This window comes from Thunnus thynnus, chromosome 10, assembly GCF_963924715.1.
Source record: "Thunnus thynnus chromosome 10, fThuThy2.1, whole genome shotgun sequence".
Lineage (NCBI taxonomy): Eukaryota > Metazoa > Chordata > Actinopteri > Scombriformes > Scombridae > Thunnus > Thunnus thynnus.
The window spans coordinates 13740927-13761490 of record NC_089526.1 but is presented as its reverse complement, the minus strand read 5'-3'; the positions used below and the strand labels follow the sequence as shown (position 1 = coordinate 13761490).

Sequence of the window (20564 nt, the reverse complement as noted above, 5' to 3'; positions counted from 1 at the left end):
CAAGACCACCCATGATCCTGTATTCAAATGTAAATGAGTGTGAAAATATTTAGTGTCTTATATGAGTTAACAAAGTTTTCAGTTTTGAAACTTTTGCATAGGTTTTAAATTATATATATATATATATGTACGTGTGTGTGTGTGTGTGTGTGTGTGTGTGTGTGTTTTACAATGTAAATTCTATATAATCCAATTAGCTCATAACAGAGAGGATCATAGTTCTGTCTGACTTCCTGTGTGTGTGTGTGTGTGTGTGTGTGTGTGTGTGTGTGTGTGAAAGAGACACCTGCAGTGCATACAACCTACCAAATGTCAGAGCTGAACTCATCGCTGCACTGATCACATCACATGTGAGTACTCTTAAACATGTTGTACAGAAATACTCCTTATTCCATTTGTCAGATGCTGATTTAAGAGATTTCTTCAGATCTATAGGTCAGGATATCGATATGTCTGACTCTGAGGGTACAAATCGTTTGTACAAATACTGACAAATCTCCTAGATGCTGCTTGAGATCCTCTCTCGTAGACAGAAGCGAAGGGGCACAGAGGGGTAAAGCTGTAATAGTCAAAACTGTCCGAGGCCACATTATTAAAACTCATTGTCTTGTTCTGCATATTGATTGATTTGTCTCGGCATTAGTCTGGTTTTCTATGTATTGGTTGTATTTTGCCTTGAAAACTGACTTAGTAGACCTCAAATAGTTACACGACTACATGTATACGTGTTCTAGTTGAAAGCCTTCTGATACTTAACTGTTGAACACACGGATGAACTGGATCAAGTTTAAGAATGTTGAATAATTGTCTCTCTATTTCATCACTAGCAGTAAATAAGTTTGTAAATGCTTCAGTCTCGAACTAGACTTTGTTGTGACCCTCTGTAGGACATGTTTCAGACTCTACCAGTCTTTGTATTGTACTGCTCCTGATCACAGCTTGTAGGAGGATTTCAAAATCTCATAACAGAAAAGCCTAAAATAGAATTGTTCCTCATTTTTTGAAAATCTTATGCAATAACGGCAAAAACATTTAGCTGATTTTGCAATTGTTAGCACTGATGGGGTCCTAAGTTTCTGCTTATCTTACACAAGTGGAACACAAACTAATTGTGTTCTCAAGGGATAAATCTGAAAATTTAATTATGTATTAAACCCAGAACAGTATAGAGGTTCTTGTGTTGTTCCTGTTAGCGGCTGGTGTCAGCTGTTGCTACTGTGTGGCCTGCAGTGACCTTGTGACCGCCTAATATGAAATCTAACTGTTGAAGTACCAATAAAGTACTTTGTCGTTGAATACCAATAGTTTAGTAGTTTAGAAAAGAATATTCAAAATAACTCACTGTTGTTCAGAAGCACTTGAAAAATCATCGTTCTTAACAGGACAATATTCCCATTTGGGAGACTTACACTGTATTAAAAAATGCATCTATCTGAAGAGCAGTAATTACTCCTGTATTAAAAAATGTTCACTTGATGGCTGTTTGCTTCTGACTAAAAACTTAAAAACCGTAAAAAGAGATCATGATAGCTTCTTTTGTTTATATATTGTAGGACGCTGACAGTGTTCATAAAACTTTTTAGAGTGTCAAATAAATGAGACCTGCAGTATTTCACTGTGAAGGCCGACCGTTTACAGGTTCATGGCGTCGCTCATCACCTGAGTGTATCAACTATGGGCTGATTGAACAAATACATTTCAATGTGCATATTGCCTTAAGAAAAGCGGTATATAGTGTGTCGTACAGTGTACGCATATGTGCTTGTCACAATCCACATGCTTTATGTGGCATCCAGCGTTTATAAATGCCCCACATGCATCACATTTTGAACAGTGGGAGCTTAATGCAAGTGTTTTCATTAAGTGTAACCTGCCGATGAAGGAAATGTGAAGGAAATACTAAAGCTTTAAAACAAATGCGGAGCCCATGTTTGGTCGACACTTACTGTCTTACATGTCTGCTTGAAAGTGTCTGTTTTTTTTAAGTATTTTTCACAGCAGATATTTTGACTAGTCATAGTAGGAAAAGCACAGGGGTTACTAATCAGATTAACTAATTCAGCTGTCATTCATTTTATTATCTGCACCTGTGCTTTTACTACTGTGACATGTCAAAATGTCTTCTGTAAAAAAAGGTCTGAAGGTCTAAATGTTTTACCAAACGCTGTTATGTCTCTCCGGTTCGTCAGGTAATCTGAAATTAAACAAACGGATGTTAAATGTCTGTATTGCAAAAAAAAAAAAAAAAAAAGTATTTTTAAAAAAAACAACTGCACACACTGCTGCTAAGTAATATAAGTGTTATAACTCAGTACCAAAAGTATTATGGAGCTTGAGGTGAGCTAAAAAATTGTTATCTGAACAAATCAGGCTAACAGGCTTTACATCATCAACCTGTGACTCATGATTTTAGTATTTTACTTGGAGATCATAAACATAAGAAATGTTCAAATTCTATCAAATCAGACATTACACAGAGGATAACAAAATGACTGATCCAACATGGTTGCATAAGTGTATATTATAGTAGTAAGTAGGCCGCACAGTAACACGTCTCCCTGTATAATATAGTAAAAGCTACTGCACTTGCTGCCTTAATAGTTTTAGTTCCTCACAGGACGGCCACAGGAGAGACCAACTAACCTCTCTGGTGTTAGTCCATGCCGTATTCACTCCACGGTCTTCCTTCAATGCTGATCGGTTTAGATGAAGTAACTTAAAAAGCCCTACATTAAGTGAAACTGTACTTTTTTTTGTGTGGTTCACGCTTTCATGTGAATCAAGTTATATTTGGATGCATACCTGTAAAGTATGGTCTATAAGTGGGATGGTGACACATTTTTTGTTGTGTTGACTTGATATTCAAGCAGATTGGATTTGAAATAAAAGAAAGACTGTGAAGTTTAAAAGTTGGCACTGCGCTTTAATTCAGGGGTGTTCACCTGAGATAGGATCCTTGCACTGTCCCTGGATGATTTTAGTGGAAATGCATTTGACGAATTAAAATTTAAAAAATAAACTCAAACAATATTATCATCATAGATATTTGGTTGCAAAGATTCTGCAGTTACCATGCGACCCACCGGCATCAGCAGAGACTTGGTATCTTACCTGGTGATTCTCTGTCAGACTTGTACCGCAGCGACTTCTCGTCTTGCTTGTTTTGGGGGCTTTTTACCATTAGTCTGCTGAAAGGTTCAGCTGACTGACTTTGTCGGTCAGTAACATTTGCGTGTTTGATCATAGAAAACACCTTGTTTGCCTCATCTGTGTGCGTAGGATCATTTCACTCACGCATTTTCCTTAAAATTCAGGGGACTTTGTTCAAGAAAGGGCAAAGAATTCAAGATTGTTCACCCAATATAAATGCTGCTTGAAGTAAGCGCTTAAGATTCAAGATTCAAGAAACTTTACTGTCTGTCACATAGTAGCAGAAACCCCTCTTTGACACGGCTCAATCCAAGACAAAGGTAGAAAAATGTAAAAAAAACAAACAAAGTAGAAACAGTAAAAAAAACATCACAGTAAAATAAGTGATGAATGCTTACATCAATACTGTTGAAAGACAGTTCAGGTGTGAATGTATCTGTATGTGTGTAGTGTGGTTTGTTTAGGGCAGAAATGGCTGAGGGGATGAAGGACATTTTAAAGGTGTTCCTCTTTGCAAGTGGAAGCTTATAGCGATGGCCTGATGGCAGTAGCATGAAGGAGTGGTGGAGGGGTTGAGAGGGGTCCTGTGTAAAGATGGTGGCTTTCTTTGTTATTGACTGGGTGTAAACCTTAAACCTTAACGTTATTGTTCTTTTTCAGATCTAAAATGTGGGAGTTAACAACCAAAACAATCAAAAATATTTCACTCATGGACTGCATCATATGTAATAAAACAGTAGAAGTCATTCAGTGTTTTCAGTCGAAGTTTAATGGTGAGTAACAAGTCAACGATCACATTTAGAGGCTCCCTGTGTACTTTTTGTCTTTTCTGTAGGCGAACTTGTTTCCTTGACTCTGTTATGATAATATAACATCTATGTTGCACTGGGGGTGTTTTCATATGAGACATTAGGATTCCCTTTTCACGACTTTATAACAACCCTGCATTACTCAGTTCTCAATCTCGTTGTGTGTCTGACACAAATGATACTCGCAAATCATGCAAAGTGAAACTGAAATTTCTGCACAAGTGTGTGTCCCTCCCTCTTGTATTTCCACTTGGGTTGTCAGTGCAAAACATCGGGAGCCGAATTCAGGTCATTGAAGGTAGTTTTCAGTACCTGAGAAAATCTCGATTCACCTTGCATACAGTTGTAAGCGAGCATTCACATGAATTGAACAAAACCATATAAACACCTCAGAATAAATAGGAAATACTGGTAGAAAGTTCGTCAGCGTTTATACTGTAGCGGTGCAGCAATCAGCGCGTTTATATGTGAGTTTTCAGAGCTCCAGTCATCTTAAGTCGTGCTGCATCTGCATGTGCAAAACTGAACAATTGTTATAAATTTTAAACAACTTTTTTTCCTGTAATTCTTAAATTTAAAATGTTCACCTGTTAGGTGATTTCCCATTCTGTAAACTCCCCTCGTGTGCTGCTTCAGTTCCACGCAGGTTTCAGTTGTCAGTGCAGGTTCTGATCAGTGGAGTCGGTTGTTTGAATAACTGGTACATTATGATTGATGACTGACCAGCCTCACATTGAAATGATGCATTTTCTAGGTCGTTGAAGTTGTCGTCTCATCTGTAACGAGACGTCAGCTGAGTGATGATCCCCCCAGTCTTACGGCCTCGCTAATGTGTGTAAACTTTAATGTTAAAGTGCTATAAGAGAAGACGGGTTCTCAGTAGGTCGAGGGTAATGTGCAATATGTCAGCAAATGAAACATGATGGGCATTTTTCACAGCAGACATTTGTTCTTGTCATAGCAGGAAAAAGTACAGGTGTTACTAAAAACATTAACAATGGCTCTGCTCTATTTAAGGCTGGAGATATACTTGCTTTTTCACCACGCATTCACGTCAACAGAATTATTCGCAAGCTTGCATATTTACTTTATGTGTTACTGGAGGATTCCACTAATCTGACGCACCGGATGGTTTGTTACACAGACCCATCTGAGAAGTCGTCCATGGAAACTGTTTAGAAAAGGGCAGGCACTTTCAAAAAATACTTGGCAGGCGATTGGATGAACCATCTGTCTATCATCATCTTACCTTGCAAGACAGCTTGATTCGTGACACTGATTCGGACCAATCTATTCTGACAAGTATATTTGTCACAGTGCAGGCGGCAATGACACATCGTACAGATGTGGGTAATTGCGTACTTGGTCTATTAACTTATCTACAAAATTTTCCACCATTGTTGTCACTGCTGACGTGCCTACTGACCCCTGACCCTGTCACATCCCGATACTACTGTTAATGTGTGTATTGCATCTTGCGGATGCGTAGCATTAATTTCTGAGGATGTGCACAAACAACGCTCAAAATGGACGCAGGGTACGCAAGGCAGCCATCATGTGAACATGTAGTTAAAAGCAAGTATATCTTTGGCCTGAGTGTCCCAGTCAGCCATGACAGTGTGACAGTGAGCCAACATGCACAATACAAGGACCCTGAAACTGGAGCTGCTAAATGGAATTCAGCCATCATTCATTTTATTATTTACACCTGTGCTTTTCCTGCTGTGACATGTCAAAATGTCTCGCATGAAAAAAGGCCTATGGTTAAACTGTTACTATGAGATAGATGCCAGTGTACGTGTGTACCTGTGTGTATCCGAGACTGAGCGTTAAGCAAATAAGTAAAGCTGTACATGTTTGCAATATTGTTCCTGTGGTCTGTTTTTCCCATTTATTAGACACAGAGCTTCTTATGCAAGACAACATCTAGGTCTGCAAGGTCAGACACAAAAGATTTTTCTAATCAAATCTAATGGAAAATTAATTAATGGAATATTGCAGCTACTAATTTGAAGCAGTAAAGCAGTTTTTCCCCAATTAAAATTGTGAATACTTAAGCTAACCTTCCAGAGCGTAGCAACACAGATCCAGTGACTTTCAGCAGTTTCAGACTGTTACCCTGTTTTTTTCTAAACGTTTTACTTAAAGTGAAGAAGAAATAAGGAAATATTTTGTATGTCCAAATGCATTTAATGTCAAAATAAAGAGTACTGAGAGTGCTACTGTGATGGAAAAGTAAAGAAACATTTATAGACACTGCAACATGGAAATACTTTACTGTTTACTGTACTACTGGGGATTTCTGTAGAATTGGGGATTTCAAGGAATGTATTTTATTGTTAGATAGTCTATAGCTGAGAACAGTTTTTCTTTCATTTTGGTGAGGATAAATGATTTGGTGATTCTGAATTATTCACAGAAATGTATAAACATCATCTACACAAACAGTACATGTATGTAGGCGCTGTGGAACTGTACAGCAGTTTTTCCATGGTAAACCAACGTCATCGTTGAACTCGGTAACTTTAATTTAATCACAGCTTTTACAATAACAGCTTGCTCAACCGTGATGCAGTTTTCCTACAATTAAATAATGCTTGCTTTGTAAAAAAAAAACAGATTGCATTTCTCAGAAACACTGCACAGAGTTGGCTTAAAAGTACAACCTATTGTAGCAGCATGATTTAGTGTCTGTATGATGGTCTCTCCTGTGTTTGAATCTACACTCACTGTAGTATTTTGTTGAAATGGTAATGCAAACAAAAAGAAATAACTAAACCATCAATGCATTCGGGTGACAGAGGTAAAATGATGAGTGGGAGAGACAGCAAAGAAAGCAAACGTTTCTGTCTTGAGCTACTGTTTCACAACTCTGAGGTTTCAAAGAAACTTGAATGAAGTTCCTGCTGTGAGGAAACAGACAAAATGTTTTCAGTCATTGAGCAGAATGTCACTTGTTTCTAATTCTCAACCTCTTTTCCACTGACATTTTGTTTATTTCTCAAACACGAGAGCAGTCACAAATACCAGAACTTACAGTACAAACTTGATACATTTCCGTCATTGCTGGGCCTCAAACATCCTCCAGTGTTTTGGCTACCTGCCTCGGTTAAATCACACACCATAACTATAACTTGAAATGGCTTCCAGAAATAAAAAAAAGACATGTCAGGGTCAGAAAATTGAGATGCATGCTGAGGGAAACCCTATGTAGGAGAGTATGGAGGATGGGGAAGCAAGAGATATACATAATAAAAGTGAATCACTCTTCATTCTTCGATGTGGCCCACACTTTTTGCCTTTTTCTCTTTCAGTACTGACACAATGTGGTACACACGCCCTTGTTAGGTGTGTGACTAATGAGGGAGTCCTCACTTTCAGGTGTTTTCCACCAGAATCACAGCCCACAAACAGACTTGTGTCCCCTGAGAAAGAAAACAAAGTCAAATTGGACTCGTACTTTGCGCCAGATATTATATCCACACATTCTTTACTTATTTACACAAGGCTTAGAAGTAAATGTTTCTGTGTGTTAGATTCAAGTAGCTCTTACATGAAGATTTTGTTCTAAGGAGCAAACAAAAAGCTTGTTTCATTTCAAGCTCAGAGGGAACAGAAGCAGGTGTGAGCCCTTCATGATGGCAGTACAGAGGAAGGCAGAGAGCAAGAGAAACCTCAGAGAGACACATGAGACGTGTGCGAGATGTTTGTTTTGTCCTTGTTGTGGTTCATGTCTCTAAACCACCTCAGCAGCGTGTTTCTACAGTTCTAGTCCCCAACTGATCCCTGTAGCTGTTATTAGTTAACACTGGTTATGCTGTCATTAGACAGATTATCTCATCACAGCATGTTTGGATGCTTAAAAATGAATGTTTCAGTGCAAAAGTGTGTTCTCACATCGATCTCAAACTTTCACACCCTCATCTGTGTTTTAAATACTTTCTACTGCTGACCCACTGAAGTGTGCTAACTTTTTTCTAAGTATCAGCCGTAAATTAACAGATTTTTTTGTGGTTGACACATTTTACGTAAAAGAAACAAAGAAATTCAACTCGTGCTGACTGTGGCTGCCTTTCACTAATTTACATTCCCTCAGCTTCTCACAAACTGTCAGTCGTGTGATTCCTTCTATACATTTTTATCAGAGCTTTTACCGTGTTATTATCCAACAGTCTCATTAATAACTCTTCAGCAAAGTTGTGCAGGGATATTGTTTCAGTAACAATGCCTGCGGTTGTGTATACGCCTGCAACTAACGATTATTTTCATTATCAGTCAATCTGTCGAGTATTTTTTCAATTAATGCATTAGTTGTTTGGTCCTTTAAAATGTCAGAAAATGGTGAAAAATGTCGATCACTGTTTCTAAAAGCCCAAGATGACGTCCTCAAATGTCTTGTTTTGTCCCGACCAAAAGTCCACAACCCAAAGATATTCAGTTTATTGTCATTGAAGTCTAAAGAAACCAGAAAAGATTCACATTTCAGAAGCTGGAATCAGAGAATTTGGACGTTTTTTTGTTTTGTTTTTTCTTAAAAAAAATGACTCAAGATGATTAATCAATTATCAAAATAGTTGGTGATTAATTTAATAGTTTGCAACTAATCAACTAATTGTTGCATCTCTAGTTGTTTATGACTTCAATAAGGACTACATCAAGCTTTTAGAGACAAACAGATGAGATCCACAGATGTTCTTTTTTCTGATGTATTGAGTGCAGGCAAGACTCTACAGCAGGTTAAGAGCGGAGATAAGCACAAGCAGACGTGTGGCTCCCGCACAGGTGTACATTAACCCAAAAAGTAATGAAAGAATGATTATGTTACTACTTGCAGAGTGTAATCTGAATTGTACACAGGATGATTTTCTCAGTATCACCAGAACATTCACTGAAATAAGAGATGAAACACAGATTGAACAAGATGCAGACAGGTATTCTTTTGTAAATTGGACTGGACTGCGTAGCGCTGCAAAAGCTAAACTTTGTTATATAAAACATAAAATACAAAGAATCCACCAAAAGCAGCGTCACTAGAGGCAGTAAATGCAAGATTATATGTAGTTTAGTATCTTTATTTAGGGACAAACGTTGATATTTCAGATATTAAACCTGCACTTCCCATTTACAGGTTTTTGTAAGTTAAATCTCTGTGCTGCCCTCATTTGCTTGGTAATTCCTATCAGGGTGTATATTTGTATCTTAATCAATACTGATTCATTATTATTCAGAACACAAAACAAGAGTTTGATTGCACAGCATTGCTCAGTGAAAGCTGTTAATCTATTTAACCTGCGCAGACAGTTTGGAGGGTCTCCATGTGGACCTGCAAACCTTTAATTTTAATTCTAGTCAAACTACTCTTGTGTCTAAAGATTCAAACATGGTAAACTGAATTACAATGAAAATTAGTCTGTAATTAATTTCTCATTATGTGCGCACAAAAAAATGTCTTGAATTTGAACGTATCACTCGATGCAAGTGTGATATACCGTATAGCTTCAGTAGAGCGCTGGAACAAGCAGACACAGATTATATATGACTTGTTATTAAACTACATGGGAAATGTATGTTTCTTTTGTTGATTTTCAGTATTTTTACATTCACAAGAGCAATTAAACTCAACTATTACATATTACATAAAAGCGTTCAGTTTGTCTGACGAGCTACAAAGTGCCCCCCGCAGACTTCATACAACTTTAATATCTTTGATTTATCCTGTTGTGAAAAACTACAAATTGATGTGTGTCGCCTCCAGTGTTTCACACAGCAGCGTTTGCCTGCATCCCAGAAGACATCTAAAGACTTCATCGTTGTTAACACGAATGAACAAAGACAGTTTTCGTGAAAGAAATTTCAGTTAGTAGGTCAATGTGTAAAAATGTAGACAGAGACTCGGCTTGTGAGAGGGAGATCTTATTGAGGAGTGTATGAAAAGTGCTGTCAACGGATGCATCTTCGGGATTTGATGTCAACTGATAATAATTTCATCATATGTATATTAAATCCACCTTCTGTCCTAATCCTATCTCTCTATAATCATCCCAGTGGCACAGTGTCAACCCAAAAAAGCACTTTTCTTTTTCTAGGTGTTTCTTTTTAGGAAATGTTACATTTTTAATTTACATTTACCCGACTGCTTTTGCCAAGATTGGTCCGGCAGTTCATGGCTTGAATTCTGAACACTAATTATGTGGCTGAATCGGTACAATTATATGACCAGGGAAAAAATCAACTGAGCAATTATAATAAACTAGGCCGTAAGCCGCTCATGTGCTAAAGATAGACATTGAGTCCAGTGAGACCCTTCTCAAATTTTTTGACTTGACATGTTATGAGGAAGCAATTCAAATAACAGTTTTAGCCAATTAGGATTGGTTGTTTATTGGTGTATCTATTGGGCAAATTAAAAAGTAAAAAAGCACATAAATGCTTTATAATTTACTGATTAAAATATGGCATTACGCTGTCTAAATGATGCGTTTTTGTTTGATCTAATATTATATTGCAGTGTTAACTTTTTTGTCCAAAACAACATATTATGCGATTGAGCTCAAACAGTTTTAAGATTAGTTAAGAAACATTAAGGTTGAGATCTTGCCCACAGCGACCAATCAAAGGTCATTATTCTGATGTTTAGTTTGATCGACTGTGTGCTTTTTTCCCCCAGACCAATCAGTGGTGAGGGAGGTGCAACAGCACTTAAAAAGAGGGTTCGTTTGATAAATAGTCAACATTTCCTCCTGACTCCAGATCACTGCTGAACACAGAGCAGTCGTCAACCGTTGTAAGTATACCGTTTCTTAATTTTAGCTTGATATACATATATTTTATAAAATATACGGATTTTTTAAAATATAGAAACATATATATGTTGCTGTATACAACAAATATCAGTATTTCTCATTCCTGATTTAGAATCATAAAATTGTTAGACTGCAGCAGGCCGAATGGGGTCAAAATGTCATTGTGAGTTTTAATAATTTATCTAATTACAGCATCAAGACAAGATCTATTTAAAAAGTACAAATATCAAAAGCACAATACTGATGTTCTGAATAAAACTGAAATAATAAAATGTTAAACAGTAAATATGAAAACATATATTAATACTTAGAAATGGATTTTTGTAAAATTGTCATTACATTTCAAATCATTTAAAAATTTTAACATTGTATATTGTATTTCTTCTTTCTCACATCACGCTTTGTTAAAATTTATAAGCAGTTAAGTATTGGACAGCTGACCGCTGCAAAATGGACGACCGCTATACACACAATTTACAAAGTATAAATGTAAAATTCATTAATTTTCTCATAACCAAAGATAATCTTGTATAAGCGCTTTAATAAGTGCATTTATTTTAATATAAATATAAATACAGTATAAATAAAAAATCTGAGCAAAAGTATTCACAAAATGCTCAAATACTATTAACGTTAATTTGTGTACCAATGATTTTTATAAGCGGTCCAAGAATTTAGTTTCCTGCTCAAACTGTGTTAGACGTATAACTGTATATAAGTTATTACGTCTAGGTGTAGCCCAAAGCACGATTTAAAATAGTGAAAACTACTGTAATACTATAATCCTGCTTGTCCTGTGTTGTCTTTTTCTGCTCACTCTCCTCCCTTCATCACGTCTCTACGGTGTTTGACCCTCTTCCTCTCCTCCCCCTCCATCTCTGCTTGCTGTTGAACCTCCATCCTGACTGCAGATACGATTGTCTTGGGTTTCTGGGTTATAGCGCCACAGGTGCAATGACTTTGAAGTCTGTTTATCATCGATTCCTCTTTGTCTCTGGTCTTCCTTTTTCTGTTTTTTCGTGCAAACTCTGATCTGACTTATTATTAACAATGCAACATGATTTATCTTCTATCAGATCTCATCTGACAGGTTGAAATGTAAAACATACTCATGTGTTGGCAACATACATAAACCGCACACAACAGATCACTTCAGATTTGAATGTTTAATTCCGCTTTCCTCGTGTTAACTGACTCCCTGTCTGATCTGTCGGTGAGAGCAATGAGTTATGTAGCAAATACGTTTTGCTCTTCAATAGTCTTGCACTTGTCAAACTTTGACATACTTACATTTTTGCCCCATTTCTGCCCCTCTGAAGAAGACAGTAAACAATTTAAGACCATGAGCAGAATTTTGTCAGTGTGTTATGATTAATGTTGGTATAAGTACATTAAAAAGGACTTTGTGACCTTAATAAATCTGAAATATTTATCCTGATACTTTCATTTAAAGGGCTGTAACATATTTCACAGGACTGATTTTGCTTCTAATGGTGAGACAGAGAGACTTAATTACAACTTTAACATTATTAAAAGTACTTTTGGGACTTTTTCTGATGATAAAGTAGGACAGGAAGTGAGTGGAGAGATAGGGGGAAAGACACGTAACAAAGGGACATCACATAATATAACAGTAATATTTTCTTACTGCAAAAATATTTATCAAAACGTAGCACAAACCTTTATAGATGCATGTTGTTGCAAAGCGTAGTTGTAATAGGTTGAGGGGAGAAAAATACAGCAAAGTTAATTAATTGATCTAAACTTATTGCAAATATAACTTATGTCGGACTCAAAGATATTATTTTCCGTTTTTTATCAGTGTATATTTTGCCTTGTCAGTTCATGTAATTTTAGTTAAGACTCATTGTGTCTCTTCACTTCTTTACATAATGCCATTAATCCTATTAAATATTGATAAGAAATATTTTACATCAAAGTAAAATAAAACTGTATTTCTTGACGTTAAAGTTAAAGTCTTAACAAATAATTATTTGATCATAATATCTTGCGTTTGGCTTTGGCCTTGATCGCGACTCAAACTTAGTTCAAGTGAAATAATGTTGATGGTTAAAACAGTGTGTAAGTACAATTTTGCCTGTGTGGCTGCATCAACAATTACTCAAATTTTAGATATTTTAATTTGATTTTGATCTTAGGGGAAAATACTCAAGGTTAAATTCAAGAATAGTTCAGATCCATAACCTCTAACTTCTCTTTTAAAGGGTCAAATTTAATATAAAAGCAACACTTAAAGTATTTGAAAATACTTTTTGTGCACAATCATGACAAACTGTATACAGCATAGAGAGAAAAAGGGGGAGGAAGAGAAAGAGAGATAAGGGAGTGAGACAGGGAGAGAGAGAAGAGAGAAACATCTACCTTAAACCACAGTCTAGGTGTACTGCTGGTGCTGTGGTCTTCTTTTTTTCTCCTTTTAAGCGTGGAGAGATCCGTCTTTCGTGGAACAGGGGAGGAAGAGAGGGGGTGTGAGAGGCAGAAGAAGGGAGGACTGGGATAAGAATCTGCACCTTAACTAAATCAAGGCCTACCACAACCCAGTAGTGCGCTCTGTGTCTCTCCCCTCTAACGTTTGTCTTGTTTCTTCTCATCCAAAGCCCACCACAGGCCGCCTACTCTCACCTCTCTGAACTCTTCGTCTTTTATCTCCTCAAATCTCTCCAAATCTGAGACCACCGCAAACCCCTCTTTGCTTCCTGCTGAATGAATATCACTTTGCAGCAGAATTTACAAAAACGAAATAATGAAGAAGTACTTTTTCTGTGCGTTACACCCAGTTACCAGTTTGTTAGTTACACCTGTAAATCTGTTGCAATCCAGTTCAACAGCCTGTAATAAACCATTTCTTCGTGAATCTTTAATGTTCAGTTTTTATGGACTTAGTGCCAGAGAGATTCACCTGATTGCATCACCGTACACTGACAGATGATTGTCCCCCTTATTTTTGTAAAGGAGATGGACCAAATATTAGAAACAATATAATATTATGTAGTCTAGTACAATATCACCATTTATTACACTCTCAAATAAATAAATAAACACATCATTTAAAAAACACCTCTCTGCCACTGTCACCAGAAAACAAAACCCTATAAGCTTCACAAAGGTAAAATTCATTACAGGGTATTTGAAATGGATTGCAATAGGTCTACAGTACCTAAAAAACTGGCAAATTAGAACTGTATCAGTCAGATCTCTCCTTAAGAGAAACAATTTTGATCCATCTATTTCAAATAGATAGATTGGAAACATAGGCCTGTTTCCAATCTATCCCTCATTAGCAAAATCATAGAGAAAGCAGTATATAAACAGTTAAATATCTTCCTCAGACAAAATATCAATCACATTTGACACAATCAATCACAATCTCATGCTCCCACTTGGTCAAATTATATAACATAGTGTGAAATTCATAGCCATCCCCTTGTCCGATGACTCCAACATATTTAACGGACTGCTTAAATAGTAGAACAGCTTGGATGACTATTTGAAATGAAATAAGGCAAAACAGAAATTATACCCACTGGGGCTGAATCACTAAGACTGCATTTTTCCACCATAGAAATGCAGTCAGATCATACCGTTCCGATGGAAAGAAATTGATTCATGCTTTGGTTTTCTCTCATCTTGACGATTGTGCTGCTTTTTTAAACTGGAATACCCCAGAAATCAGTAAACAGATCTCAGCTTGTACAAAATGCAGCTGCAGGAGTCTTAACCAAAACAAGTCAAAGAGAAATCTTTACACCAATTTTATGTATAGACCTTTACATCTCTGCATCTTATGTATGAAAGGTACTATAGAAATAAGGTTTATCATTTATCAATATGTGACCTGTTTTTTTAAATATATTTTTCAGACCTGTGACCAAAATGAAGAACTTAATTCAGTCCATCTTCATTCTCATTGCTGTGGTCATGTCAACAACAGGTAGGATGCTGTTATTGCAGATAATTAAGGTATTTCCACTCAGGGCACCGATACATAACATCCTTGTCTTTCTCTTTTAGTGGCTCAGGAGGTGATTTATGCTCAAGTGAATGGCACGGTCAGACTTCCGAAGCCGAAAAATATTGAGGACGGCCATTATGTTTACTGGAAATTTCGTGAAAAAAATGGCCCTCTACTTGCCCGGTACAATCGCTTTAGGGGATATGTCATCCAAGAAGGTGAGCAGTGCATTGAGCTACTGACAGATATTGTTTTTACCATCAATAGATGAAACATGTCTATAAATTGCAAATGAAGCACTCTTGACAATGACGGTCATTCTTGCTTTTGCAGATTTGCCGGATGAATGGAAGAAGAAGTTGTCTTTTGATGCCGACTCGCTGGTAATCAGTAACATCCAACAAGAGAACTTTGGAACTGTCGTCCGTGAAGTGACTGACAAGGCAAAAGTCATTGACACCATCACATATAAAATACTTAAAATCAATGGTAAGAATAAAAATAATTTGACATGCTCGGTTCAATCATTCACTCTCATACATTTTCATTTCAAAGGGTTATTATACATTTTACTAAATCACTTTACGTAATTGTCAACATAATCTATGGGCAGATATAGTTTGCTTCCTTTTATGCAGTGTCCTGTGCAAAGTAAGTGTAATTTTAACCTGAAAGCTGTGAGTTTAACTCCACACCTTTTTGGCCAATGGACAAACTCATAAAACATCCAGCTAACAAACTGTTTTTTTACTAAAAAATTTGAAATTTTGTAAGACTTCAAAATTTAATGTTTCTTTTCAACGTTAAGAAAAAAATCTAAACTGTATTAATTATAATTTCCATTCTGTTTTCTTTACCCTACTCAATTTCCGTGCTAGTGTCCTTGAACCCACCCTCTCCTCTACTGCCTGGAGAAAGTCTGACACTAACCTGCGACACAGAGGCTACTCAGGGTCAGAATCCCCAGATACACTGGTTTAACCCTGAGAACATAAGAGCAAGCAATGGAGGAACAGTCACAGAGAGTGCCAAAAATCAACACAATGGCCAGTGGACCTGTGTCGTGACCAATAATGAAAAGGAAAGCGAGGCTAAAGTTTCAGTTACGGTTATCGGTGAGTTACTGAGCATGACGAGCATGTACAACCATGTCTTACATCTCATCCTGAACGTAACTTAACCATTATTTCTGTTTTCCACCTTACTTAGACCTCTCCCCAGCTCCATATTCTCAGTATACCTCTGAATCCTCGTCTGTCACCATCCCCTGTTCCCGTCCTCCTAACATCTCATGGCAAAAATTCAAAATCAAGGGCCTCAAAAGAGTTCAGTGGCGCTTCTTTCCTAAACCATCCTCGAGTCCTGAAGGTCCACACACCCTCATGGACCTCAGTGTTGAGAAGCTGATGACCTGGAAGGGAACCCCACACAGAAAACTGGCACCAAACCTCAATGATGGAAATCTGTCTTTGATCAACACTCAAACAACAGAAGAACACAGAGGAAAGTACGAGTGCTGTCTTACATTCAAAAATGGTCGTAATCTGACAAGGACTATACGAGTAGAGGTGCTTAAAAGTAAGTCAAAAAAATTGCTTTGCACAAAATCAGCTCACATCTGTCGTATGAAATTTTGTATGTTTTGTCTTGAGTTATCGCAGTGTCTTCATTTATCTTTTTGATGTCTGGTTTCTTCCCTTGTACGATTGTTCTCATCTCTCTGTTTATTTGAAAGTGTCTTTGGTGTGATGTTTCTAATTCAGGCTAATACACCTGTTTAGCTCCACTTGTTTTAATTATAAAATAAACAAGCTTTCTTTTTTGCTCTGCAAGAGGAGTGTGCTAACACAATTAATTTAATTGGACTCTGTGTTATCAGTATTTGTAATGTAAAACTAAGATTTGTCATTGTTATCTGAACTGAAAAGAAACAAGTCCAACAGCTGTGGCGGATTTCTTCCAGGCAAGGATGTATTTATCAAATCTGGGCCTCTTTAAAGATCCCCAAATTTACTAGTATCACGCTCGGGTCCCCTGGAATCACCACCAACATTAAATGAGTCATTTTGTCAAAAGACAGTTGAGTTCTTGAATAGAGGGGCTGTGAGTTAATTTAGTTTTTAGTTTGGTGGAAGCTACTTAGTGTTAATGTTTAGTTGGATGTAAAAATTAAAAAATCATTTGACATTGTTGTCCAGCTGCGGGTGCTGATGTGTTGAGGTTATACTGACATTTTGATTTTCTTTTGCTCAAACTGTGGCAGCAGAAACCAGAGGTTCAGTCAAATTCACATAGTAAATGTAGAGGAAGAGAAAGATTTTCTTAGTTTACCACCAAACCACCAAATTTCATCAGCCTGTCAAAAAAAAAAAAGGCAACTTTTTTTTTTTTAACTCTCTTTCTTCTGTTCTCTCTCCAGTCATCGCTTCAGGAACATTCATTTCTGGCCAGCAGGTCAACCTGAACTGCAGCACTGGCTATGCGCTGCCCCCCGACGTGCGACTGCAATGGATCCCACCACCGTCATCATCCCAGCAGAAATCTAGCCATCACTCATACATCATCCAAAAAGTGAGCACAGGAGATAGCGGAAAGTGGAAGTGTGAGCTGTGGCGGAGCACAACACGGCTGACGTCAACTACGATAATACTGAAGATCGGTGAGTGCAGGAAGTGAGATGAGAGCAGGAAATATGACATGGGCATGACCTTGTGGCCACAATCTTTTACAGCAGAAACTTGGTTTTACATGATGCACACTGTATACTGTTTGATTTAGCTGTCTGTCTCTGTTTTATACAGAATCCAACTTGAGTGGTTGGATGCTGGTGACCATATGTGGCGCCGCAGTCATCGTAATCCTCACCTGCATCCTTGTACTCATCCTCCACCGACGCAGACAAGTATGTTTAAATTGTTTCTGTGTTTTTTTGTTAAATCACTGGATTATTAGTATGACATTAAGATTGCTATCTCTCTCTCTCTATCTCTTTCTGATTCTCTCTCTCTCTCTTTAGCGGAAGATGAGACACCTCAGGCATCGAGTCTGCCGATGCAAAAAGTACGTATCAACCATTTCCTGGACTGATGAAATGGCTCCAAAAACACATTCACAACCCTCAGGGCTGAAATCTGAATAATACTTCCAGCCATAAAGTGTTTTATGCAGATAAAAACAATAATATAAACATCTGCATTTAGGATTTATTTCCACTCCTCTTTGCTTTTTTGTAGCTCTGTGTTTCTTTCCACAACTCAAACATAAACTTATGACTTTTCTGTTTCAGCCCCAAGCCAAAAGGATTCCAAAGATCATAATGTCTCCCAGAGCCCAGAAGACATTTTTAAGAGGACATCGCAACCAACTGAATTACTGTCTGGATATGATAGATTATTTAATGTCCTGTCATATCTATTAAAATGTGAACAAACTGACAGTTTAAAACAAAGTTCAGTCATTGTTGAAATGTCAGATGAGACTTACTTTTGCAGAAATGTATTTTAAAGTTGTACATATCAGCCAGATTAGGATTCTTTTCAACATTCTTCAATCATTCTTATATTTTCATTGTTCCATTTAATTAGCATTTTAACATGTTTATAATTATTACTCTACTTGATTTAATTCACTTTGTTTTAGGTTAACCTTTTCATAGATTAACTGTCATGTCATGTAATGTATATATTTCTATGGTATTGCACTGATAGGTTTGATTACTTGCTTCTATAAATATTCACACATATATTATCTGTATAGACATGATTATACTTTATTATTTACAATGAAAACAGGATCTGAAAAGAGGAAAAACATTCACCACTGTCATAAATGTGCCATGAAGTAATTCAATAAAGTTTTTTTTGGGGGGTGGGGTGGTGGAGGGGTCATTTTATGCCTTTATTATAGGGACACTGGTGGGGTTCAGTGAAGCTGTTTGTCATCCATCTGACAGATTTAAGGATACTCAGACTAACAGGGAACATTGTATCAGCTCTGAGTTTAGCTGTTTTTTTTAAATCTAACTTAATTCAGACAGTTAGATTAAAACATTTTAGCATTTAATTTACAAGCACAACTTTTATTACTATCAATACCAGGTTCAAACTTTTGCAATATAAGTGGTTAATGAGATATATATATATTACTCCATGTGAGCTATACAATGGACGCTATATCACTGTTCATGGGAATGTCCTATTATCCAAGATTTTTGGAAGAAAGCGATACTTAATGTTTCTCATATTGTTAATTATGATCTCCCTTTGTGCCTCAGGTTATATTTACTTGGTATATTTCCTACTGTATGTAACTTAAGTTGTGAGAAGAACAAGATGGTATATTTTTGTTATCTGCACACTAAGTATATAATTGCTGTGCTCAGGAAAAATACACTCAAGCATCTCTGTCAAGCTTGCTATCCATGGAAAAATTAACATTTGCATTAAAGTGAAAATCTGATGACTTTGACAAGATGTGGGGACAATTTACGGAATTAAGCAAGTATGGATTAACTGGAAACCGTCAACAGTTTTCTTTCCTCTTTTTTGTGGTTGCTTGTTTTTTCTCTTTTTTGATTATGTTCGGTATGTTTGACGTGTATTCAAAACAGACTACATATGGTTACACATCAATGTTTATGCACACAAACTGTATCTTATAGGCCTGTTGAATATGCACTGAACAGCAAAGATTGCAGGGGTAATAAATGATGCAAAGCACGCCACAAATATATAGTATGCTACTGATGTATTGTCATGAAATGGCTTCATCGGACTTAGAGCACAGGGGAAAAATTACTTCTTCCTGGATGAGATTTTACTTGTAGATACAATCCTTACCGAATAAAGTTCAATCATATCTACAACAATACCTTTTCTATGTATTTATTTTTTCAGAAAATTAACTTACATATTGACATTTGCAGTCAACTGGGAACTAAATATTTGTAATTATAAGTAAATAATTATTTTATTCAGGAATAGGCCATATTTATGGACTCATTTCCATATTTTTGGGTGTATTACCAAGCAGCAAAAACATTGTCAGTGAACACTCACTGTTATAAATGGTCTGCATGTGTAAACAGCAACAATGGACATTTCTGTTTATCACTGCATCTGCTCAACAAGGTCAAATCCGACACATGGAAACATTTTTGGCAGGTTCAGTGAACTCCATTGTGTTTACCAATTTGGATGGTAATGTCTACCTGAATTTCACATGTTTCCAAAATAGTAACCTTTATTTTAATGTTATCCTCTAACATATGGACATGCACAGAATAGGTCTTGTGTAGGTGTTACACTGAATACTACATTTGCTGTATGTGATAGAGAGATGTGACGGCAACACTACAGCTACGGTACATGTCTGTAGCACCAGAGCCTTTGTTGTAAATCTGTTAATCTTTCTTACAGATGTTGAAGCTTTCATGCTTAACTCTTGGTCGTGTATGTACAGTATTTATAGTGCTTGTATTTATAGTGTTGTGGGGGGTGGGATGCTGTTCTTTGGTATGCAAAATGGCAAATGGCTGCACATCTGTCTGCACTATTAAGTCCAGTCCAACCTGTCAGCGATGAAGAAGAAGCACTGATCCCCTACCTGAAGCCCTGAAATGGGCAAAAAAAAGAGAGACAATCATACAAACTTACTTACCAAAATTCAAGTTAAAAATTTATAGAAAGATGTAGAACACATGAGAGATTACACAATAACGTGTATGAGCAGATGATGAGTTATCGCCCATCTGCTGAGGCCTGAAGGAAGGATATACAGTACCTGCAGCTGAGCAGTTTGGTGCCAGGTTGGAGTAGAGCTGACACAGGA

General features: G+C 36.9%; 1 protein-coding gene across 1 annotated transcript; it reads left to right on the top strand.

Annotated features, from left to right (window-relative positions):
* Positions 1-273: 273 nt before the first annotated feature.
* cd4-1 (CD4-1 molecule) lies at positions 274-19604 on the top strand. Its single transcript, XM_067601124.1, has 11 exons — positions 274-350; positions 10627-10743; positions 14644-14714; positions 14795-14953; positions 15069-15224; positions 15614-15850; positions 15945-16313; positions 17155-17394; positions 17537-17637; positions 17752-17795; positions 18022-19604. Exons 3-11 carry the CDS (start codon positions 14657-14659, stop codon positions 18050-18052), a joined length of 1395 nt encoding a protein of 464 aa, XP_067457225.1. The 5' UTR covers positions 274-350; positions 10627-10743; positions 14644-14656; the 3' UTR covers positions 18053-19604.
* The last annotated feature ends 960 nt before the right edge of the window (positions 19605-20564 follow it).

Coding starts and splice junctions, on each gene's coding strand:
- cd4-1 (XM_067601124.1), top strand. CDS start 14,657: ATGAAGAACTTAATTCAGTCCATCTTCATTCTCATTGCTGTGGTCATG. Junction 14,954..15,068: donor GGGATATGTCATCCAAGAAG/GTGAGCAGTGCA, acceptor TTGCTTTTGCAG/ATTTGCCGGATGAATGGAAG. Junction 17,395..17,536: donor TACGATAATACTGAAGATCG/GTGAGTGCAGGA, acceptor TGTTTTATACAG/AATCCAACTTGAGTGGTTGG.